At 37.8% G+C, this 23,825-nt stretch overlaps 3 protein-coding genes across 3 annotated transcripts in view; 1 reads left to right on the top strand and 2 right to left on the bottom strand.

The window, feature by feature from the left end:
• hsp90aa1.2 (heat shock protein 90, alpha (cytosolic), class A member 1, tandem duplicate 2) overlaps positions 1-3,468 on the bottom strand; it is a 6,393-nt gene extending 2,925 nt beyond the window's left edge. The window contains exons 1-5 of the mRNA XM_055149296.1: positions 3,308-3,468; positions 1,895-2,050; positions 1,264-1,630; positions 751-884; positions 1-212 (exon numbers count right to left, since the gene is read on the bottom strand). Coding sequence (XP_055005271.1) covers positions 1-212; positions 751-884; positions 1,264-1,630; positions 1,895-2,050 — 869 coding nt within the window. The 5' untranslated portion in view covers positions 3,308-3,468. The remainder of the gene's footprint in view (positions 213-750; positions 885-1,263; positions 1,631-1,894; positions 2,051-3,307) is intronic.
• A 505-nt stretch (positions 3,469-3,973) lies between these two features.
• On the bottom strand, positions 3,974-8,631 carry hsp90aa1.1 (heat shock protein 90, alpha (cytosolic), class A member 1, tandem duplicate 1). The gene is made up of 10 exons (XM_020933724.2): positions 8,482-8,631; positions 7,828-8,194; positions 7,487-7,620; positions 6,840-7,145; positions 6,554-6,719; positions 6,083-6,273; positions 5,847-5,994; positions 5,377-5,645; positions 4,694-5,027; positions 3,974-4,104 (listed from the first exon to the last, which is right to left on the bottom strand). The coding sequence occupies exons 1-10, from the start codon at positions 8,629-8,631 to the stop codon at positions 3,995-3,997; spliced, it is 2,175 nt and encodes a 724-aa protein (XP_020789383.2). The 3' UTR covers positions 3,974-3,994.
• A 5,390-nt stretch (positions 8,632-14,021) lies between these two features.
• wdr20b (WD repeat domain 20b) lies at positions 14,022-22,337 on the top strand. Its single transcript, XM_020933707.2, has 3 exons — positions 14,022-14,300; positions 16,903-17,085; positions 17,152-22,337. Exons 1-3 carry the CDS (start codon positions 14,052-14,054, stop codon positions 18,574-18,576), a joined length of 1,857 nt encoding a protein of 618 aa, XP_020789366.1. The 5' UTR covers positions 14,022-14,051; the 3' UTR covers positions 18,577-22,337.
• The last annotated feature ends 1,488 nt before the right edge of the window (positions 22,338-23,825 follow it).

Genomic DNA, 23,825 nt, shown 5'->3' with positions numbered 1-23,825 from the left:
TTGTTCAGCTCTTCCTGGTCGATGTACTTCTCCTTCACCTTCTTCTTCTTTTTCTTGTCTGATTTGTCGTGGTCATGCTCATCGTCTGAGCCCACGTCTTCGATCTCGGGCTTGTCCTCCTCCTTCTCCTCTTCATCCTTCTCTTTCTCCTTCTCTTTCTCCTCCTCCTCTGCCTCATCGTCACTCACTTCCTTGTCACGCTCCTTTTCCACCTGTAGTAACAAAATAATAATCAATAGCTATTCAATGTGTCTAAACAGGTACCCACAGACATGACAAATTCAAACCATCTTTACATTATATTGTTTTGAAGTGTTAAGCAATGTTAGCAGTAATGTTAAAATTTTCATTCAACAATAAATCTATTAACTGCTATGCCATCTGCTCCTCCGAAATCAAAAGCATAACAATAATTCCTCTATCTCCTCATTCTTCATTATTGGAGAAAGGGCCAGCTTTATCCTAAATAACAGAGGTAACTTTGCACATAAAATATTTGATTTTTTTTTATTGTTATGAACTGTGTAAATTCTGTTTAAGATAGACAGGTAGCTACTTTATTGATCCCAAAAGAAATTTAAAAAGGTGCTATTTAAATAAAACATATTTCACTCAACTTTCAGAGAAAATTAGGCATGTCAAATAACCTTTCTAATAATAACAGTGGTCCTGCTCATAGTTTTGATTAATATGTAGGCATGCAGTGGTTTCCAAAAAACAACAGCTTCTTATAAACCATGTAGCACTTACAAAGAGTGTGATGGGGTATCCAATGAACTGTGAGTGCTTCTTGACGATCTCCTTGATTCTCCTCTCCTCCAGGTATTCTGTCTGGTCCTCTTTAAGGTGCAGGACCACTTTGGTGCCACGTCCCATTGGTTCAGCTGAAAACAAAAATAAAATTACATTAAGTTGTCAATAAACAGACAGTATTTTTAATCAACCAAATAGCTACCAAGGGTCCCAGTTATTAAAATTGGCAGTAGAAAATGTTTGTTTCCCCTGCAATGTTTACTGAAAATTTTTGTTGAAATAAATACTAAAAATAATGTAGATTTTTTTTTTTTCTACTGTTGATTAATTTAGCTTTAAATATTGATTATTTTATTTATTGTATTATAAATATATTGTTTTTCACCTGAAATAATCAGCACCTAATATGCAAAACAATCTAATTTACAGTTAGATGAACTACTGTAGATATTTCATATTTGGATATTAAAAAGCAACATAAATTTGAAAAAAATTTAAAATAATTCTTACATATGTCGTTCCTGACAGTGAAGGACCCCCCGGCAGATGACTCCCATGCATACTGTTCGTCATCATTGTGTTTGGTGACCACTGTGACCTTTTCTGCCACCAGGTATGCAGAGTAGAAACCCACTCCAAACTGCCCAATCATGGAGATATCTGCCCCAGCCTGCAGAGCCTCCATGAAGGCCTTGGTGCCCGACTTGGCGATGGTGCCCAGGTTGTTGATGAGGTCGGCTTTGGTCATGCCAATGCCAGTGTCTCGGAGGGTGAGGGTGCGCTCCTCTTTGTTGGGAATGATTTCGATTTTCAGATCTTTGCCACTGTCGAGTTTGGAGGGGTCTGTGAGGCTTTCATAGCGGATTTTGTCCAAAGCCTGTGGATTTTAAATAGTTCAGAATCAATACACAGTGCAAAGCTAGTTTTAAACAATCAATTGTAATTTTCTTTAAGATTGGAGTTATTTTACTACATAAATTTCATCAATGTAGGAATTATTTTTTGTAAACATGATATTTTCATTCTTGTTTTAGTAGATTTGTCAGATTGAAGTCATATTGATGAGAGCAAATATAAAATATACTAAGCATATATAAAACACACTTTGCAATAATTTCACTGAATCTAATTTCAAACTTACATCAGAAGAGTTGGAGATGAGCTCTCTGAGGAAGATCTCTTTGTTGGAATAGAATGTGTTGATGATGAGAGACATGAGCTGAGCAATCTCAGCCTGAAAGGCAAAGGTCTCAGTCTCAGGCTCCTCCTCCATTGGCTGGTCACGTGCCTCAGGCATCTGCAACAAATAGAAACAGAAACTTAACAAATGCTTAATGTTTCAAACGGTCAGATAAGAGCATAGATTTTTGCAGCAACTGTTAGAGTCTGTAAAATATTACATCTAGCCCCCGTGTGAGTAGTTGTCTGGATGGGGAATAGGGTTGTCAAAAGTACTGAAAATCAGATACTAATCAATACTAACACTAGTACAGAGCAGGTATCACTACTAAAAAGTCACATTCACATGAATTCTATTATGGACCACTAATCCTTTGTGAGAAGTTCAAATAATCAATTATCACCAACAGGGAACACAAAAGGATGCAGCTGTCACGATAAAATACTGTCTATTTTTCTACTAACCATGTGATTTCTCCTAACATAGTCTGAAATTAATTATTTAGTAGGAAATTTGTTCAGAAAGTGAAAAGGCTGTATTTATTTGGCCAAAATGTCTACTGTAAGTACATGATCAATATCTTGTCTCCAAGAGATAATAGTATTCAATCAACAAGTAGCCATGTAGTTTCGATCTATAGTAACGAGTAACAGGTCAATCTCCTCTCATATCTTCACTTTTCTTGTGCTTTAAATGTGCGCTGTGAAAGAGATCTTGATTACATAGTTAAAATCGATTACATAGTTAAATCGAGAAGTTTTTTTTTTTTTTTTACTAAATCTTGCAGTTTTTCATTCATTCTACAAACCGCAAGCACATGGAGAGAAATGGCGCCACTTGCAGGTTGCTTTGGTATATTGCGTGTTTCTAGAAGGTACCAAAGACCTCAGAACAATCTAGCAGTTTCCATGTGAGTAAGAGGTGAGCCCCTCCTTTGGCAACCAAGATCCTTGAATGAATCAGCTTTGCGTTTAAATCACGGAATTATCCAAACAGCAATTTAAAAAAAATAACTTGGCAACTTAAATTTTGATTTTATTATAAAAACACTACGTGCTGTTCACAAATTTATTTTAAAAACGCATAAATATTGCACCAAATTATAGAAAATTAAAAATAAGTAGATGCAAATCTTGTTACTAGATTACAACGCACCTGCTCCGTTGCACTTGCATTATCACAACCCAGTAACACAATGTACATTTGATGACAACTAAGATAATTATGAGTTCAAAGCATAAAAATGAATCGACAACTTAATGTTTGAATAATTTAATTTAAAAACTATTATTTATAGCAATTTAGTTTTAGACAATTTAAGATATGCCATTGTAGCTTCATAGCTTAAGCATCATAGAAGCTTCTTTCATTTACCTTGGTCTTCGTTGGTGAGTCTTCGCAGTAGAAATAGAAGTAGGAATGCGAATGTGGGAGTAGTTAAGTTGCTCCCTCGCCCGGTTGCGCCGCTAGTTCGTGGTTCGGGTTTCTGTGACTGTGCAAAGATGTGCCCTGCTCGCTTTTATACAGTTTCTGACGGGGATTTCGAGAATTCTCAGCTTCTGGAACCGTCTGGAATGTTCGGAGACAGTTTCAGCCCGCTGATTGGTCCACTCAGCTGTCAGTCAATTGGATTTCTATTACATTGCATTGTAGAGGGGGCGGGACTCACGGGTCAGCGTTTACTACAATGTTATTGAAGATTCCAGAAAGTGCATAGGTATTTTTCTAGAATTTGCAGGTTTAAATCAAGGTGTGGACAAAAATCACAAGTTACGGTTTTGTTTCTCATCATATTTTATTAAAAACTCGTTTGCATATCAAAAATTGTCATCGTTACAAAAAGAGAGAGAACTCACCCTAGACATATGACCTTAAATTACTCTTTCAAGTTAACAGTTATTGGCTTATTAGTTACTGTGCAATATTTCTATACAAATGTGAATAGCATTGTCATGTCTTACTTCATTACAATGTGTACAAATGTATTTTCCCAACCTGAATAACTTACAAAAATAAACAATTAAAACTTTACAGAGTGGAGTAAAATTGGATGGTGGTAGTTTAGTCAACTTCCTCCATTCTGGAAGTGTCATCGTCTCCCTCCAGAGCAGGCATGTCCTCCTCTGCTGGCTGAATCAGATCTTCCACTGGGGAGTCCTCCTCATCAATGCCTGACAGTAACAAGCAAGAAGCATTTGTGAGTGACCAAGTGAAACCAAGAACCAGTCAGTGAACAGTCAGTCTAACTGTCAAAGGTGCATTGTGTAACTTTTCTAGTTCAGAGTCTGCAACCTGCTCCTCTTCCTGGAGGTGTTATTGCTTTGCCTGGAATGTTCCATAGTATGGCCTTACTGATCTACCTTGCATTGATTCAATTACCTCAAAAATACCTTGATTTATTATGGGTTGGGTTGCCGACTCCCCTGATCTAACCTGTAACTTGGCTGTTTGGATGACTACTTGTCTCCATGGTTGTATATTAAGTTTAATGCCATATTGTGGAACATTCAATGCAAACCTATAGTAGCAAAGTGAAAACAAGCTGGTGGTGAAATTTAACTTGATCTTGTAGTCCCTGCTTGTCTCTATGGTTATATTAAGTTAAATTGCATATTGTGGAATATTCCAGACAAAGCTATAACATCTACAAGGAGATAAGCAACTGCATGTCCTCCACAAGAAAAGTTACAAGTATACATGTAAGCTCTTGTCTTTCTTTTACATTACTATAGCGTTTGTTATTTTTGATGAGATCCTTACCCAGTCCGAGTTTGATCATCCTGTAGATGCGGTTGGCGTGTGTCTGTGGGTCGTCCAGTGTGAAACCGGAGGACAGGAGCGCTGTCTCAAACAGCAGAATCACCAAGTCCTTCACAGCCTTATCATTCTTATCGGCCTCTGCCTTCTCCCGCAGAGTCTCGATGATGGGGTGGACCGGGTTGATCTCCAGGTGCTTCTTGGCTGTCATGTATCCCAGTGTGGAGTTATCTCTGAGGGCTTGAGACTTCATGATGCGCTCCATGTTGGCAGTCCACCCATAGGTGCTGGTGACGATGCAGCAGGGAGACGAGACCAAGCGGTTGGATACGGTGACCTATGAATAAGAAGTGAAAGATATTAAGCAAGTGTTTGACCACCTATCTTTAAAACTGCTCATAGATCTACTAAGTGCTGCCAAGTTGTTTGTGATTCATTTATTTCCATATCACACATTCTTATTTAATTTGTTTGTGTCAAAGCATAGATAGAACCTCAAACAAAATATACTTTTTTTTTCAAGCGTTATTTATTTCTATCTTTTTCAATTTGCTAAGTAATTACAATGTGATTTAATTTGGCGAGCTAAAAACTTGCATAACTGATAAATTGACTTTTTTTTTTTTTTTTTTATCCAATTCTTCCAACTATAGTATTGCTTTTAAGTCTTTCTCCATCTATCTTACCTTCTCAATCTTCTTGTCCAGGATGTCCTTCATGATTTTGCAAAGGTTTTCAAATTTAACTTTAAGTTCTTCTTGTTTCTTCTTCTCTTCGTCATCTTCGGGCAGCTCCAGTCCCTCTTTGGTCACAGACACGAGAGTTTTCCCATCAAACTCCTTCAGCTGCTGGACACAATACTCATCGATGGGCTCAATCATGTAGATCACCTCCAGACCAGCTTTACGAAGACGTTCCACAAACGCTGAGTTGGCCACCTGGTCTTTGGTCTCACCTGTGGGAGAAGTCAGAAATCTATATTAGTGATGCACATTTTGCTGTTTGAAGATGCTTGTAGCTAGTAAATGATTCAACTACAACTACTATAGAGAGTACATGTAGTTACTTCTGTCAGTGTGTGTTCAGGTCACTCCTAGTTGTAGTTGATTTCACTGATGATTATTGTAGCAATGTTAAATCAAAATTTACTTCGTACCAGTGATGTAGTAGATGTGTTTCTGGTTGTCCTTCATGCGAGCCACGTAGTCTTTGAGGGACACCATCTCATCTCCAGAGGCAGAGGTGTAGTAACGCAGGAGCTCAGACAGCTTCTTCCTGTTCTGGGAATCTTCATGGATACCAAGCTGGAATAAATCAAAAGTTTGGAAATTAGACAAGGTAGAACAATATATAGTATATGGTATAGCATCTCACATTAGTCATAGCTCTTACCTTGATATTTTTGGAGAACTGCTCGTAGAACTTCTTGTAGTTGTCTTTATCCTCTGAGATTTCACTGAACAGCTCCAGACACTTCTTCACCAGGTTTTTGCGGATCACCTTCAGGATTTTGCTCTGCTGAAGCATCTCTCTGGAAATGTTCAGGGGCAGATCCTCAGAGTCCACCACACCCTTAATGAAGTCTGGAAGAACATTGAAAAATCCATGTTAATTTCACAATATATTCATGTAACAGGCTGTATTTCCAATGCTTATGTCTCTCTATAAGCAATTTCTATCTCAAAACTCTCCACAGAGAAAAGAAGGTTTGTCTTTGTTTGTCTTTTCATGTAAAGCATCTTTGAGTATCTTGAAAAGCGATATATATATATATATATATATATATATATATATATATATATATATATATATATATATATATATATATATATATATATATATATATATAAACTGTGTACTTACTGAGGTATTCTGGGATGAGCTCCTCGCAGTTGTCCATGATGAAGACTCTGCGCACATAGAGTTTAATGTTGTTCCTCTTCCTTTTGTTTTCAAACAGGTCGAAAGCAGCACGTCTGGGAGCGAAAAGTAGAGCGCGGAACTCCAGCTGACCCTCCACCGAGAAGTGCTACAAAGAGGGAGGCAAATCATATCTTTAACAAATGTTGGATATTATCAGCCAACCTAATTAGTAAAAGTAAAAAGTATCTGTAAAAGCTAGTTAAGTGGGTGCGTTATTTTCCCTCACCTTGACAGCCAGGTGGTCCTCCCAGTCATTGGTTAGACTCTTGTAGAACTCTCCGTACTCCTCGTTGGTGATGTCGTCAGGGTTACGGGTCCAGATGGGCTTGGTCTTGTTGAGTTCCTGAGCGTCGATATACTTCTCCTTCACCTTCTTTTTGCGCTTGTTCTGTCCGTCTTTGCTGTCCTCATCCTCGTCGGCGCCAATGTCTTCGATCTTTGGTTTGTCAGCGGCAGCGGCGTCTTTGTTGTCCACTTCCTCCTCTTTCTCTCCCTCCTCCAGGTCAACCTCCTTCTCTCTGGTTTTCTCCACCTGAAAATGACAAAAAGTTTAAGTCAGTATCCTATTTTACTACTACTACTACTACTACAACTACTACTACTAGTACCACTTTGCAAAACTTACATTATTTAACTTCTTTTGATCTATGGTTTACTGGTTTCAGAAATGTCTTATTTCAATTATTTGGTAAAAATCATTCCATGGCAGGAAATTTGTCTAAAAACTATAATATGCTATATTTAAACTTATCTAGTGACTCAAATAATGTATTTTTTTATTAAGATAAATTTAACTTCAAATGAAGATTAATATTCTGAATTTAAATTGTTTTTACTCATCCTGGTATAGTTGTTACCTGACAGCAGACTTACATAGAGTGTGATGGGGTAGCCAATGAACTGAGAGTGCTTCTTGATGACTTCTTTGATGCGTTTCTCTTCACAGTATTCAGTCTGGTCCTCTTTAAGATGGAGGATCACCTTTGTGCCTCGACCAATGGGCTCCCCTGGAAGAAAACGATACGGATTTTCAGTAAAACATATTCAACCTAAATTATATATTCCCCATTATGCCTTTCATCCCTGATGTGCAACAAAGGAAATACTCAAAATATTAGGTAGTTAACACAAGTTGTAGTTTTGGAGGCTACCTGACCTCAGAAGACCTAGCAAACTGATTTAATCTTATATGAAAATCCTGTATGCTTTAATACCTGTATCTGGCCTGACAGTGAAAGATCCTCCAGCTGCAGATTCCCAGATGTACTGCTCGTCATCATTGTGTTTGGTGATCACTGTGACTTTCTCTGCTACCAGGTATGCGGAGTAGAAACCCACTCCAAACTGCCCGATCATGGAGATATCTGCCCCAGCCTGCAGAGCCTCCATGAAGGCCTTGGTGCCCGACTTGGCGATGGTGCCCAGGTTGTTGATGAGGTCGGCTTTGGTCATGCCGATGCCAGTGTCCAGGATGGTGAGAGTGCGGGCGAGAAGATCAGGCGTGATGTCAATCTTAAGGTCTTTGCAAGAGTCGAGTTTGCTGGGGTCTGTCAAGCTTTCGTATCTGATTTTGTCCAGAGCCTGTGGTAAGAGATAAAGGTTAGTCAATTATACAAGAATGGCCTTTTAATTTGCAAGAAAGTTATCATCTTCAGTTGCTTAAATGGGTTGAATTCAGTATATTGATAGGTTTGTTGACAAGTTTAGACAAAATCAAAGGCATTTTATCAGTCACAAATACTAGCATCTTAACTCTGAAAAAAGTCTATCTAAATTAATATTACTATTCTTTCAAGTAGTATCATATTTCATGTAATTGTATCTAGTTTTAGCATCATATTTTCTCTTTATTTACTATATTGTCTTACATCAGAAGAGTTGGAGATGAGCTCTCTGAGGAAGATCTCTTTGTTGGAGTAGAATGTGTTGATGATGAGGGACATGAGCTGAGCGATCTCAGCCTGAAAGGCAAAGGTCTCCACCTCCTCCTCCATCATGCGGCCGCTGCTCTCAGGCATCTGTGGGGAAATACAAAGGAATGTTAAAGGAATTAAATACTATTACTACTACTACTACTACTATACTACTGTTATTGAAACTTGTACAACTACTGTGACTCATTCCTCTGCCATTGTTACTGCTAATTCCACTCCTACAATTGTTGTTACAACTAATACCACTAATACTGCTACCACCATCTTTTCACATTTGATAATGATGATGATTTTTTTTGTTCATATTTTTCAGTATTTTTTTCAATAATACTTATTGAATTTTTTTTTAAAGGAATGGGCTGATTTACCACTACTACTTCTGCTACTTTTACTACTGCACTTCTATTTCTACTACAGTTAGTTGAAACAATAAAAAAAATGATTTGTCCTAATTACATGAAATAGGGTTGAACAGTTGACTGAACTGTCAAATCAGAGGCTGTAGTAGTAAAGTATTGTCCTTAATACTTTTCTACAGTTAAGTTTAGCTGATAATATTTCAGTCTGAACATGAACATATATTAAAGAATGTATGTAAGTGCAATGTTTATCTGAAAAATATTTTATCCCTAAAGTATCCCAAATAGATTGCAGGCTGCTCCGGGTTTAAGATAAGCCCCGTTTGGTTTGAGAGGGGGTTGCAGTGCCAGTCTCCGCTGTCAATCAAAATCCTGCCATATGGTGAGTGGGCGGAGCTTATGATCTCCACTGCTTCAACATGTGCCATTTCACACCTTAATAACTTTACTATAGTTTGTAAATAGTCACTATGAAACTATAGTTACTATTTTTGAAAAGATCATTAGTTCACTTCATTCCTTAAAACAAATCCAGTGGTTGTATATTATATTTAAGGATAAAAATTGCATTGAAACAACCCCAAAGTTTAATTGCTATAATGTTCTTCTATGTACAGAATGATGAGAGATTTACTGAACTTTTTTCTATTGTTTCTATTCAGTAATTTGTCTTTAGTCAGTTGTACTTTAAAATACTGCAAAAATCACAATACATACAGTATATACAATTTTGACTACTTTTTAAAACATATTTTCATTCTACATTGGTTTCTAATTAATAACACATTTTGAGCAGTTAAAGCAGTTGGCCCATTGCTCTTCATTGAAAGTGACCCCTGATGCCATGTGCTCCCACTGCCATAGCCTACTCTCCAACAAAGTCATTGGTAAAGCTAAGTTACAGTTTAAATATTTAAGTTCACTCAAATTCAGAATATTAGAGTAGGTTAGACAAGTTTGATTCAACTGACATTTCTGACTAGTTTCAATCTATTTTTCATACATTGTTTATCTACTCCTAGGATTTTAGGATTGTAATTTCCTAGCGTGGTATTAATAAATGCATGTTGGAGTGCATACAAGCATTAGTCCTGGTTTAGTCCTAGTTTGAGCCCAGTTTAATCTTAATGTAGACAGGGTTTGGTCCTGGCCTAGCCTTGGTAAAGTCCTGAGCTAGTCCAGGTTTCGTTCCAGGTTTAGTCTCAGTTTAGTCCCAAATTTGATGTAATGTGGGTTAACACTTTTAAGTTAAGTTAAGACTTTCTTGAAACTTATCCTAGATCATAATGAATCAAACCTACTCAAAGCAAGATTAGCTGATCCCAAATGCTTAAAAATCATGATATTAGCGGGTTAAATTGCATCCAATCTTACCTTTAATGTAGTCTTCTTTGCAGTAGTAGTAGTAATAATAGTAGTAGTAGTTTGAGAAGGCCTTCTTGAAGAGGCTGCTTGCTTCTCTTATGAGTTCTTTGCTGAGTTGAGGTGAATGTGTCTCTTGACTCTATGACGCTGTGGTCTCAAACCGGTCATCTTTTTATACTTGGGGGGATGTTTCTAGAAGGCCCCCATTCAGAACCTTCTAGAAGATACTACATGTGCATAGTGGGGGGTAGGTGGGCAGTAAGGTGGGGTTGGGTGTCAAAACCACGAGGGAGGGGGCCTAGGAGAAAGCCTAAATTTGGGTGTCCTTTTAGGGTTGTAGAGATACCAGCCACTGCCTGTCAATCATGCCAGAGCTGCCCTGATAGCTTCTCGGGGCAGACCAGCTCACCCGCCCCCCATAGTCGTCACAGCTGTGCATAGGCCCCCGCTATCAGCTGCTGTATGGAAGCCCAACTGGACAAACCTCAGGCAAAAGCAAAGCGCAGAGACTTCCACATGGCTTCAGGCCTGGGAAGAAAGATGACAGATTATTTTGGTTATGGGGAAATTCACGGAAATAAATGTTTTTCAAAGAGCAAGAGCTTTAGAAGAAGCTTTCCAGCAATCAATAGTTTGTCTAAAATGTATTAACTCAAAGTCCATTGTTGTAACCGCAGCTGAACACAAAACACAAAACAAAGAATAAATTGGATATTTTTTTTAAATGCTGTGTTTATTTAAATTTGCTTCAAGTCAACTATAGGAAGGTAAAAGGTGACAGCTATATGCTAATAAGCTTTTAGAGACTTGTAGTTGAACGTATATGACAAATATTGTAGTCAAACAGTTTTTTTTTTGTTTGTTTAGTTTTTTCTGGGAAGTTGCATTAAAAGGTCTTATATTATGCAAAATGTACTTTTAAAGCTTTGTTATAATATTGTTATCTCATCAAAAACAATACCCTAACCCTAACCCTTGTGATGCCATGTAGTGGTAGTTTTCAAGTTAGCGGCTGCCTTTCACTTTTAGTTCAGTAGCGATAGGCAATTCCAGTGCTGAAGTTATCCAGATGAATAAAGAAGATGTTTGGAATTTAAAAACACTACATGTTATATGCATTGGGTTTTATTTAATGTAAAACAAATGTGTTACAGTAGGCTATATGTAGAAAACCAGAAGATTCTCTGAAGCAAAGAATAAACTGGAAGCTTAACTTAATCATGTTACTCAGTCAGAACTATATTTAAATGAACTTGAAGTTATAAAAAGTTGTAAAACATTGTAACAGGATTAAGAGTCTAGAAGCATCTCCACTCGTTTAGACTAACCACGAGAGGACTGAACTGTACTCCCTCTCTCCCTCCCCCTCTCCCTTACTTCCCTCTGTCTCTCACCCCCTCTCGTATCTCTTGCTCTTTATCTCCCAGCTAACCTTCACTAAATCTCCTCCACTTTCCATCTCTCTCGCTTCACTCAATTTTTCCCATGGTTCTTTCTCTCCCCTTTTCCCCATATCCTCTCTCTCTCCCCTTTGCCTGCCTCTTTTTTCTTTTCTCCCACTCTTCTCTCTCTCCTCTCTCCCCTCCTTCCCACTCTCTCTTCTCTCACCTCTTCTCCCTCCCTCTCTCTATCCCTATTACATAATGAGAATACTTCTAGTGGATAGCAGACACTACCAGAAGCGACTGTTGTGTAACTGTAGAAATGCCAAGAAATGTTGCAATCATCTATTTGCAGTATAGGTAGTATATTTTCTGAGCTGGGTCAAGTTACACTGCTTGCTTACTTTAAGTATTATTTTGAATGTATAACTATTTTTTTCCCAATTATTATAACATATAACTAACATTTGTTCTTATATTGTAATGTGTGAGCTACTGTGTCCAAGTAATTTTCCTTCTGAACTAGTCTAAGTAATATTACACACATTGATTAGATCTTTAATTTAATAATTTTAAAAAATCAGCTTGGCTTAAATTCATATCTTGATTTAAAGTGGCATTACGTAACTTTTCTGGTGGAGGGTTTGCTACCTGCTTGACTCCATGAAGTTATGTCATTGCTTTGCCTGGAATGTTCCACAGTATGGCATTAAACTTATCAATCTGGCATTTATTCTATTACACATACTTCTATTACTAAGAAAATACAGTCAATTCAAGTCATTTTAAATATGCACATGTAATATTTTTTGTGTCCATGGTGATGTTATTTACTTGACTGGAATATTCCACAGTATGACATTATACATATTTATCTTGCATTTATTCAGTTACAACTGTTTTCATTGCTCAAGAAACACGACTTCTTACTGTGAGAGGGATAGATATGTTTAATGCCATACTATGGAACATTTGAGGCAAAGTAATCACATCTCCATTAGGACAAACAGATGAAGAAGAAAACAAAGTGCACCTTTAAGCAGAGTAGGTATTTCAACTTATATTTTGGGGGTAATTATAAAGGAAGTAAGAAGCCATAAAAGCTGTAATAGTTTTACACTGGCACCTGTCTGTTTTTCGTTTCCTTGTCTGGCGCCTGGAGATGACAACAACATGAGACCTCACTTCACCCCTGTCCATTTGCCTGGCCTGACCCTCCTCCTCTCTCTCACTCACTCACCTCTCTCTATCTAGCAACAAAAAGGGCAGCGCTACAAGAAAAATATCCAGGAGAAAACCCACTTCAGCACAGGGATTGCTGTTTATACCTATACAAACAATTTATTGCTGGTTTGTGGCTTCAATGTATTTCTCTTTAGTTATCTGTGAGGGAATAAGTAAGGCTCTTTACATCATGGTATGGAGTGTCTGTAGCACTATTGAGAAGGTTCCAGAGTTGGCGCAATAATTACTATATCAACATATATGAAAGCTGGGAAAATATATTTCGGGGCTCAGTATTTATCAAGAGTATGTTTTCGTTAGTGGTGAGTTGTTGTTGTTTTTTTTTTTTTTATGATTTGAGCTGTTTAGGGATGACAAATATCCACTATTAATATATATTTTTTTCTACTAATTATTTGTTGTAGTTCAGGCCTTTTAATGAATGAGTGAAAACTGCTTTGCTGCAATTATCTTGCATTATTTTTATTGTGTTAGTAACACAGATTTGTTTCAGTAGCTGTGCTTGTGTGGGTTTCCTCTGTGCACTTAGATCTCCCTCATCATCCCAAAATATGCAAAATAGGAAAATCCTCCAGCTAAATTAGTCCTGACCAAGACTGGCTCAAAATCTAGAGATGGGAGCCCACATTGGCACCCACTCCTCCTGTGTATAGATTTTCCTACACTCTCCTAACAGGTTTAACCCTAAATGCATTGAAGGATGAGTCAAATGCAGAGGACATATTTCCCAACTTACTTTACATCTTAGCTTGCATCATTTGATTGTTGCGTACAGATTTTATTTTTTTTTATTATTTTGAGAACTGCATAGGTACACATAATACATTACATATATGGGTACATTTATGATTGGACATTGTATCACATTGCTTTGTCTTACTTACCCCTCATGTTCTTTAAGATATTGAGCAATAAAAGTCCCATAGAGTTGGCTACAATGCTTCAGACCACTGACAAAATATTACTTATTAGTCTTCTTTTTTTATCTACACCAATGACTGATTTTTATAGAGTTAACGCACATTTTAAGCCACATTTGAAACAGAAATATGTGATAAATTGAGAAAGACTGGCCTCTTCCCACACAACAAACCGACGCATGCGCTGTCCGTCACATCCGGGTCCCAGACAAGGATGAACGCCAACTTCCAAGATGGCGGCGGAGGGAGGAGGGAAGGAGACGAACGAAATTAAAACACAATTCACCACGAGAGAAGGCGTCTACAAACTCCTCACGCACTCCGAATACAGCCGGCCAAACAGGGTACCGTTCAACTCCCAGGGCTCCAATCCAGTTCGGGTTTCTTTTGTCAATGTGAACGATCAGTCTGGGAACGGAGACCGGATCTGCTTCAATGTGGGCCGGGAACTGTACTTTTACATCTACAAAGGCGTGAGAAAGGTAAACAACGCGCTCTGGCTGCATCTGCATGTGTAACTAGGGCTAAAGGAGCAACTAATGCAAAACCAAGGATTAAGTAGGTATAAATCATGGTGAAACTTGGGCTAAAACAGAGCTAAACCAAGTCAAAGTAAGATCTGAACCAGGACTAAGCCAGGTCTAAGCTAGGTCACAACCAGGACTAAACCAGATTTGTTAAATTGACAATTGACCTGGACTAATTAGGTATTCAAACAATGTCGTGTTAAGAAACTAGGTCTAAACCATTTCCAAGCAAGATCTAAACCAAGACTAAACCAGACATATTGAATCAGATATTCAAACTAGGTCTAGACCAGGTCTTATGGAAAAAACTAGGCATTCAAATCAGGACTAAATGAGGTATTGTGAAGGAGCTAGGTCTAAACCGGGTCAAAGAAGGATTTGTTCCAAGACTAAACCAGGTCCAAGGATGATTTAAACCAGGCCTAAACCAGATATGTTGAACCACAATTAACTAGGTATTCAAACCAGGACTAAAACAAGCCTTGCTAACAAACTCTGTCTAAAGCAGGACTAAACCAGGCTGAAGTAAAATCTGAACCAGGACTAAACCAGGTCTTAATAGGTCTAAACCAGCAGTATTAAGCAGAACCAAAAGGTAATAAAGCAATTCTTGATAGGATCTAAAATAGGTCAGAAGCAGGTCTAAAGAACAAACCTGGATAAAATCTGTTTAAATCAGATATTAAATCATATATTAAGATGGACTAACTAGTAGGTATTCAAACCAGGACTAAGCCAGATCTGAATAATAAAAATAAAATTAGGGCTTAACAAGGTCTAGAGAGAAAAAAATCAGTATTTAGGCACATCAAACCTGGGCTAAAGAATAAACTAGGACTTAACCAGTTGTAAGTCCAGATTTAAACCAGGTCAAAGCTAGATCCAACACAGGACTGAACCAGGTGTAAGCCAGGTCTTTTAGAATGAAGCAGAACTAGGAATAAACCATGAATCAAGACTAAACGTGAACTACAATTAGAATGCTGCCAAGACTGTATCTGTGTGAACTGTAGTCTAGTAAATACTGAAAATTCTGGTTATGTTGATTAACATTTGTTATATAACTCCAATAAACTCATGATAAAGCTTGCCGTTTTTAAACACATTTTATACACAATTCACAATATATTGCTATAGAGAAATATAGCAATAAACAATAATATTGAAATAACTTAACACTGATACAATAAAATAAAAAGAATCCCAGTAAACCATCTTTGAGTGCAGTATCATTAAAAAACCTGAGGTAAAGCAAATGAATAGTAGAACAAACCAATAATTAGTCCTGGAAGTTACTTTCTCAACTTTTAACTTTCTACAGCTCAAATCTATCTGTATTATAATTAGAAAATTGCAGAATCCTCCCCACTATAGCAACAAAAATATACAAATGATAAATAATATTGAGGCCCCAAAATATATTGCTCCAATTTTCATATACTGAACATCAAGTCAATAGTGTTGTAGTTATGTGAAACCACAAGCCTACCTGTCATGTGCAGTGGCATTTGTTTACATTAGCATCCAGATTTCTTTGACAGTCTCTTAGCCATGTCCTTGGTGTTTTCATTGTAAACACAGCTGCTGTGGAGTTCTTTAGATGTGAGGCAATGTGCTGCCGGCGTAACCTGTTTGTTTTGCCTCTTTCAAACTTGATTTTAATACTAAGGAATAGACTCACTTAATACTCAATACTGATTCCGATACCACGATGATGATAAAAAAAACACTCTTTATTTAGACAATAGAATGTGATTTCAACATTAAATAAGAGTTTTTATTTTATATTACCACATGGGCTTACCTGTGTAATCCTTTGATCGTCCAGGTATGTTCCATAGTGGTCCATCTCTGTGCTCTTATACTTGTTCTGATACTGCACAAGATCATTCTAAAGCTATTCATAAAAGGTTAATTTATATAATGTGAATGTGACTTGTTCAGTATTGATACCTGCTCCAAAGAGTACCTAGTTTCAATACTAGTTTTAGTATTGATTAGTATCTGATTTTCGATATTTTTGACAACTCTATAGGTAGCACAATTTGCTTTCAGAAATCTGTAAATAGAACTTCACATTACCATTTTAATTTCTTGCATCTGCAACTTTTACTCCATCTCAAGTTTTGACCTTGTGAGGGTGCTCCAAAAAGTCACAGAACTGTTTGAATGTAATTGCTGTAAAATGTCTTTGGCAGGAAGCAAGCCATAGATGCCTGAATTAATGCAGTTAGAATTTCCTGAGGGTAGCTTTGGGTTTGGAGTTATCTAATTATAATTGAGGTTAGTGGAAGTATTCAGCTTCTGTGAATCTGCACAAACAGCCAACTGTAATTTTAATTCATGCTCATTTCGCAGTGTTGTTTTTTTTTTGTTTTTTTTATGAAAGTAGAAACATTCATCCATGAATAGGCTGTGATGTCGCTCTTCCTCTTTTGATGCTTACCTTCCATGTGCAGTATTTAGTCTGGCAGTTTCTTTATTGTGCTGCAATCTCCAGGGACGTGTCCTGTTTTATTTGAGATTATTAAAAACATTATGGTCTTTGTTTGTGCAGGCGGCTGACCTGAGTAAACCCATCGACAAAAGGATCTACAAAGGGACGCAGCCAACGTGTCATGACTTTAACCCCGTCACTGCCACGGCCGACAGCGTGTCTCTGCTTGTTGGCTTCTCCGCGGGACAGGTGCAGCTCATCGACCCTATCAAGAAAGAGACCAGCAAACTGTTCAATGAGGAGGTGGGTCCACACACCCCTCTCTTTTAACTTGAATGTATTCATTCCGTTGTTTCTGTGTCTCCACAGAGGCTGATAGACAAGTCCAGAGTGACCTGTGTTCGATGGGTGCCAGGCTCAGAGACTCTGTTCTTGGTGGCTCATTCCAGTGGCAGCTTGTATCTGTACAATGTGGAGAACACGTGTGGCACCACAGCTCCTCACTACCAGCTGCTGAAGCAGGGAGAGAGCTACAGTGTTCACACCTGTAAGAGCAAGACCCCCAGAAACCCACTGCTGCGCTGGACCGTGGGCGAGGGCGCACTCAATGAGTTTGCCTTTTCTCCGGATGGGAAGTTCCTGGCCTGTGCCAGTCAGGACGGGTACCTGCGCGTGTTTGGCTTCGACGCAGCGGAGCTCCATGGGACCATGAAGAGTTACTTTGGGGGGCTGCTATGCGTGTGCTGGAGCCCAGACGGGAGGTACCTGGTGGCAGGCGGAGAGGACGATCTGGTCACAGTCTGGTCTTTCTCAGACTGCAGAGTGATCGCTCGGGGACATGGACACAAGTCCTGGGTGAGTGTGGTCGCATTTGACCACTGCACATCGAGTGTAGATGAGGGGGCGGAACTAAGTGGCAGTGATGACGACTGCCCAGAGCCCCCTTCAGGTAGAGACAGTCACTGCGGCCTCGCACACAGAAACTCCACAGACAGTCGGCCGCTCAGTGTCACATACAGATTTGGCTCTGTGGGCCAAGACACACAGCTCTGCCTCTGGGACCTCACTGAGGATGTGCTGTTTCCTCACCTGCCCCTGTCCCGCACTCGGACTCACACTAATGTCATGAGCGCCACCTGCCTGTCGGCCATGGGACAGACTGCTGCTGTACCCCCCTCTGCCCCCTCTTCTGCCCCCTCTTCTGCCCCCACCTCTGCACCTGGGGTCAACGGCAAAGACGACGGGAGCAACAGCAGCGCCAGTGGCAACTCTGCCAGCTCCCTCTGCAACAGTCTCCCCCACTCCACCCCCACAGGCACCTCCCCAGGCAGCAATACTACTACCACTACTACTACTACCACTACAACGACTACTACTAATACTATTACTACTAAGGGGAACAGTTTATTAGACAGCTCTTTTATTGCCAGCGGTGTTAGCAAGTTTGCAACCCTGTCTTTGCACGACTCTCGAAAGGACCGTCACGAGAAGGACCACAAGAGGAACCACAGTTTGGGAAACAGCCGGAGTAGTGACAAACTTCTCACGCTCGGCTCTGCTTCACGGACCAAACCAGAGCCCATGAAGACCCTGGGCACCATGCTCTGTCCGCGCATGGAGGAGGTGCCCCTGCTGGAGCCGCTGGTGTGTAAAAAGATCGCCCACGAGAGGCTGACGGTGCTGATCTTCCTGGAGGACTGCCTGGTCACAGGCTGCCAGGAGGGCTTCATTTGCACATGGGCGCGGCCGGGGAAAGTGGTGAGCGATCGGGCTGTGGAGGATACGCTCATGTGACAGACGGCATTGACCCGAGGATGAGATGAGAAGATGAAATTTGCAATACCTACTACGTAAAGGTGCACTGTGTATAACTTTGCTGGTGGGAGGGGTCTTAGGTCAGTCACAATAACAAAGTCTTAAGCCTGATATATTGCTACAGAGAAATATTGCGATAGTATTGAAACTACTTTATGCCACTGACACAATAACAAGAAAAATAAATAATAATCCTCACATTTCAGTTTTTAAATATAATATATGAGCTGCAACAAATAAATAACAATGAACTAATAATTTGTTTGTTTATATTCGCCCCTCTGCAGCTCAGATCTTACCTTTATTACATAAAGTTGCAAAAATCTCCTCATTATTGCAAAGAAATTGACCCAAAATATATTGTTCCAGCTGTTGTATTGATATAGTAATTATCGTGACAAACCTGGGACAGCTACCAGCTTGGCATGTACTTCACCAGTAAAGTTACATAGTGCTGCTTTAAAATGACAAGCCAATTCTCCCTGTACACATTTGATAATATTTTAAAATTGAAATTGTACTCACAATAGGGCTGAATGATTCAATCGAAATTGCAATTTGAATGGCGGAAATTATGTACAAATTTAAAACTGCTGTTATTTTTATTTATAAAACCAGCTGCTAAGCTTGTATTTGAGACTTCTACAAACATGTTCTGAAACCATTTTTGTATTAGTTTAGCAAATGTTGTGTTCTTCCAGATTTGAATTTAAAACGCACATTGCCGACGTCTACTTATACAACAAAAGACTATATATATTGGATGATTATTTGTCAGCAGTTTTTAAATTATTCAGCCCTAACTCCTCCTTTGTGTTATTAATGCGTCGTTGTCTTTCTACACTGCAAAAATATATCTCGATTTGTTAACATTATTTTAATTCAGAATAGAATTTTTAGTTTGACTTGACTAGCTCAAATATGCAAGATAATTTGACTTTGAAGTAATTATGCTTTTTTAAATATTGCTTCTCATTTTAAGCAAAATTATCTGCAAATTTTTTAAGTTTTTGTTATATATATATTTTAAACCTGTTTAGTGGATTAGTCATTATCACTCTTTATACTGAATTATCCTCATCTATAGGTCTTCCTCTTATAGGTACATGAAACTATATATCAAAACCAAATACCAAACAATATTGCAATTTCAAGTCAACTTTTATAGATTTTTTTTTTTTGCAGTGTAGAGATACAGAAATTATAAATGTTTTCAGCACCTATTAACTGCTGTCTCTTTAAATTCACTCAGCAATTTGTCTAAAACAGGGTTATAATATATTTAAATTATTACTTTCCCATCTCATGTCAAATTCTATTATTTTCACAGCAAAAAAACTAAATTGTGACTTCAGAATCTTAATTTGAATAGTTTAGATTTATGTATTTATTAGGCGTAGATTATGTGCAAAGCTGTTTTACCCCAACATTAAGAAGATTGTGTGTTTTCCTGTTTAATAGAAATATGCTAAAGGAATATCCACAAATGTTGAAGCTGATCTTTTAGATTAAACACTACATGGATGTAGGAGACTGGGGGGGAGAGGGTAATCAAGGCCCTATAAGTAATGCAATCTAAACTAGTCAAATCAAAACAATATTCTGAAGTAATTTTAACTCGTGATTTTTGTTTTTGCAGTGTGTACGCTGTAAAAATGTCTACCCAGTCTTTGTGCCTGTAGGTCTGAAATGGTGACTCTTCTTCCATCTAAATGTTGATGTCAAAGATCTTCCCAAACCGTTATTTTAACAATCATTCATGCACAAAGGGAATGGACGAAGGAATGACCACTACACGGACTATTACAATCTCATTCGGGGCAATCATATTCTGTACTAAAGAATATCAAGTTGACATGACTTGAATTCTGACTGTTCAATTTATCACGATTGACCTAAAGTGGAAATAGTTTTTAAGATATATTTTTCTTAATTCCAGTTTAAAGGCCCCTATTATGCTATTTTCTGATCACAGTTTCCGCATCACAAACATATCTAGACTTGTTTTGTTTCATTCACACATATTTAAAAGACAAATGCTGCATATTTAGGCTGAAATCTTCACAGAAAACACTCTGTTCCACCTTGTGATGTCATGTGGGAATATAGGAAATGCTTCACTGTGTTTTTAAGATCCACACTTTGAGCTTTGGAGATACTCAAACATGTGAGAATGAAACAAAACACAACTCCACGTATATTTTTGAGAAAGAAGAAACATAACATAAATTAGAAAATGGTATTCTGAATTCAAGTCATTTCAACTCAATTATTTGCACAGATTTTGTCATTTCTTCTTGTTATGAAATACGAATACATTACAGTGGACACAAGCAAAAGTATCAAAAGCACTGGGGGATTAGCTTGTTGTCGCCCTCTAGTGTCAATGCTGGATGCTGCAATCGTAGTTTTTTATACAGATGTTCGAATAATTTGCACTTATTAATAGTTTGGTAGAGGAGTATGGCTTTACAATTTACAAAACATATAAATAGATAAAAAAAAATAAGTTTGTATCTATTAAAGGTTTATTTTAATATTGTTTGAAATTAAATGAGCTATGTAAATATGTGTAAATAACGGACTTGGGTGAAACTAGTTGCGAGTTTTTGACAGGAAATCTTTAGGTGATATTGAATTTTGAATATTCAGGTGAAACTGTGTATTTGCTGATGTAAATATAGAGATTTCAGGTGTATTTTTATGACTTAAAATAATAAGTTTGGTATCGGAGAGGTCTAAGGATCCTCTTGTTAACAGGTAGGACTACACTGCACAAATATGTCTGCATTAGTTAAAATGGCTTGAATTGAGAATATTAATCTTGATTTAAGTGCTTTTGACTAATTTGGATTTCCCTGTTGATTTTACTTAATATTTTTGCGTAATCTCAACATTATTTTTGAATTGAACCAATTACTTCAATAAGGCATTCCTTTTTTTTTAATTTCATGTGCAATTTTCTAACTTTATGATTGGATATTTTTGCTTAAAGAAAGAATCAATGTGTTAAAACCAATCAAATATTTTTTTAACAGTTTTATAACAATTTGGGTACAACAGTAAGATGATAATGTACTGGTAAAATCTACTCAAAAATTAATATTAAAATTCTGAATTCAAGTCATTTTAACACTGATAATAAACTTTTGTCAGTCACCTTTTTGAGCTCAGGTATTGTATTAGAAACTGCAGTATAGCGCCACCTGTTGGGGTGTCTGAATCTCACCTGGATTAACAAATCCATGAGATTACTGTAAAGAAAATATATCTACACCAGTAAAATGACTTGAATTTAAATCATCTGAGTAGTTTTGATTAATTGATTTACTACATGATTTGGCATTTCAATACATTTTTGATGATTTCACCATTTTGTTTTGTTTTTTTGGTTGGTTGTTTTTTTCAGAGCAAAATCAAGAAGCCAGCCAAATGAGTAAAATCCTTTTTCCAACAATTGCACTTGGAATTAAATTAAAATAAAGAAGCAAATTATTTTAACCTTGTAATTAAAAAAGTTAGCTATATTGAAACCAGTAATCAAATTAAATCCTACTAATTCATGTCATTTTACCTCCTGGTGGCTATATTTTTTGCGATGTGTACTCTTCTGCAGACAGGGCTAAATGTGTGACTTGGTTTAAATGCTGAATAAACTGACACTGTGTGATTTACCATAGGAGCATGAGGAGCCTCTTCCCCTCGTGTCAAGCCTATTAAAACTGCTTCAGATCACTGGACTCTGCCTCTTTCTGTGCATTTTTATTTTACTCAAGACAGACACTTCAAATGGTGTATTCAATATAGACATTGAAAAGTGCATTATAATTGTTACAGGTGCACTGAGTAACTTTACTGGTTAAAACTTTAACTACCTGCTTGTTTCCATGGTGATGTAATTTTTGCCTGGAATGTTCCTCCATAAGGTCCCATGAGCCAAGCAACTGTAAGAAATACCTGTTATCGCTATTGGAACTCATCAAATAAATATACTGGCTGCCCCTCATTCCACAATCAAAAAGAACCGCTGTGTCTGCTGTGTGTCAGCAATATGCACTATTTAGTCCCATGTAATGCTTGTAATTCTTGTCCTGCTTTGTCGTATTTGCTCAGCAGGGGGCAGTAATGATAAAAATATTACAGAATGTCCGTGAAGCGGATTGCTCTTATATAATTTATCAGGCCTTTGGGAAGAAATACCAACACTGCACCTTTAGAAACAATGGAGCTCTGCAAAAAAATGTCTGTGCAGATCTGAAAGTACTAAACCTGGACTACACACGGACTAAACCAGAACTAAACCATGCAGGAACTAATCACGAGTGAAGAAATGGATGGAAAAATCAGGACTTAACCAAATAAGGTCTAAATCAGCACTTAAAGTTCCTACATAACACGTCTCAAAAACATACCTGAAGTTGTGTTTTTGTTTCAATCAGTCTGTCTACATCTCCAAATCTCAAAATGCTCTGATCTACCTTGTGATGTCATGAAATGGTAGTTTTCCAGTTAACAGCTATATTTTACCTTTTTTTTTCAGTAGAGATTGTCAATTCCAGGGCTGAAATTAGTCAAATGACTCTAGTATGGAGTCCTACTATGACGATCACGAGGTGTTTTCTGTTTGAGAGAAGAATATGGGGCTTTAAGAAGAGATTAAACCATAAAATAACATAGAATTAGACATAAACCAGAGTTAAATTTGGTCTGAAAAGGACAGGACTATGTGGACTTGTGGCTGATATTATTTCTTATTAAGGTGGGTGGGGCTAAAGGTTCAAACTAAAACATGTTCCTGACTCATGGTTTGAGATCAACTACAGGCACTTTAATTCATTTAGATTTATTGCAGCCAATGTAAAAATAAAGTTTGTACTAAATGCTGAATTAGAAACTTTTTTCCTTCAGTCTGGCAGAGCACAATGATACTTGTGTGAGAGGGAGTGTGAAAAGTCCATGCTGTCTCCTGTCAGTCTCATCCCATCTGTCATGCCAATATCTGCTGAAATACTGAGGTCCAGTTTAGTCCCGGTTTAGTCCTGGTTTAGACCTGGTTCATCCGTGATACAATATTGTTTTTAACCTGGATCAGGCCTGGTTAAGTCCTACTTAGACCTGGTTTAGTCTTGGTATTGGCCAGAAAGAACAAAATATGGGGGAATTTGTGTATCATTCGTTCATTCATTTTTTAAAATAAAGCCAAAAATAAGAAAAAAGAAAAAAAAAAC

Source organism: Boleophthalmus pectinirostris, unplaced genomic scaffold, assembly GCF_026225935.1.
Source record: "Boleophthalmus pectinirostris isolate CB_2022bp ecotype Guang Dong unplaced genomic scaffold, ASM2622593v1 HiC_scaffold_13, whole genome shotgun sequence".
Taxonomy (NCBI): domain Eukaryota; kingdom Metazoa; phylum Chordata; class Actinopteri; order Gobiiformes; family Gobiidae; genus Boleophthalmus; species Boleophthalmus pectinirostris.
Note: the sequence above shows the minus strand (reverse complement) of the source record. Positions and strands in the feature narration are given on the sequence as shown.

Excerpts from the sequence above, each read along its gene's own strand:
- wdr20b (XM_020933707.2), top strand. The coding sequence starts at position 14,052 with ATGGCGGCGGAGGGAGGAGGGAAGGAGACGAACGAAATTAAAACACAA. Across the intron at positions 14,301-16,902 it reads TCTACAAAGGCGTGAGAAAG|GCGGCTGACCTGAGTAAACC; the intron begins GTAAACAACGCG and ends TTGTTTGTGCAG. Across the intron at positions 17,086-17,151 it reads GCAAACTGTTCAATGAGGAG|AGGCTGATAGACAAGTCCAG; the intron begins GTGGGTCCACAC and ends GTGTCTCCACAG.
- hsp90aa1.1 (XM_020933724.2), bottom strand. The coding sequence starts at position 8,631 with ATGCCTGAGAGCAGCGGCCGCATGATGGAGGAGGAGGTGGAGACCTTT. Across the intron at positions 7,146-7,486 it reads GCTACCCCATCACACTCTAT|GTGGAGAAAACCAGAGAGAA; the intron begins GTAAGTCTGCTG and ends TGTCATTTTCAG. Across the intron at positions 6,274-6,553 it reads GCTCATCCCAGAATACCTCA|ACTTCATTAAGGGTGTGGTG; the intron begins GTAAGTACACAG and ends ATGTTCTTCCAG.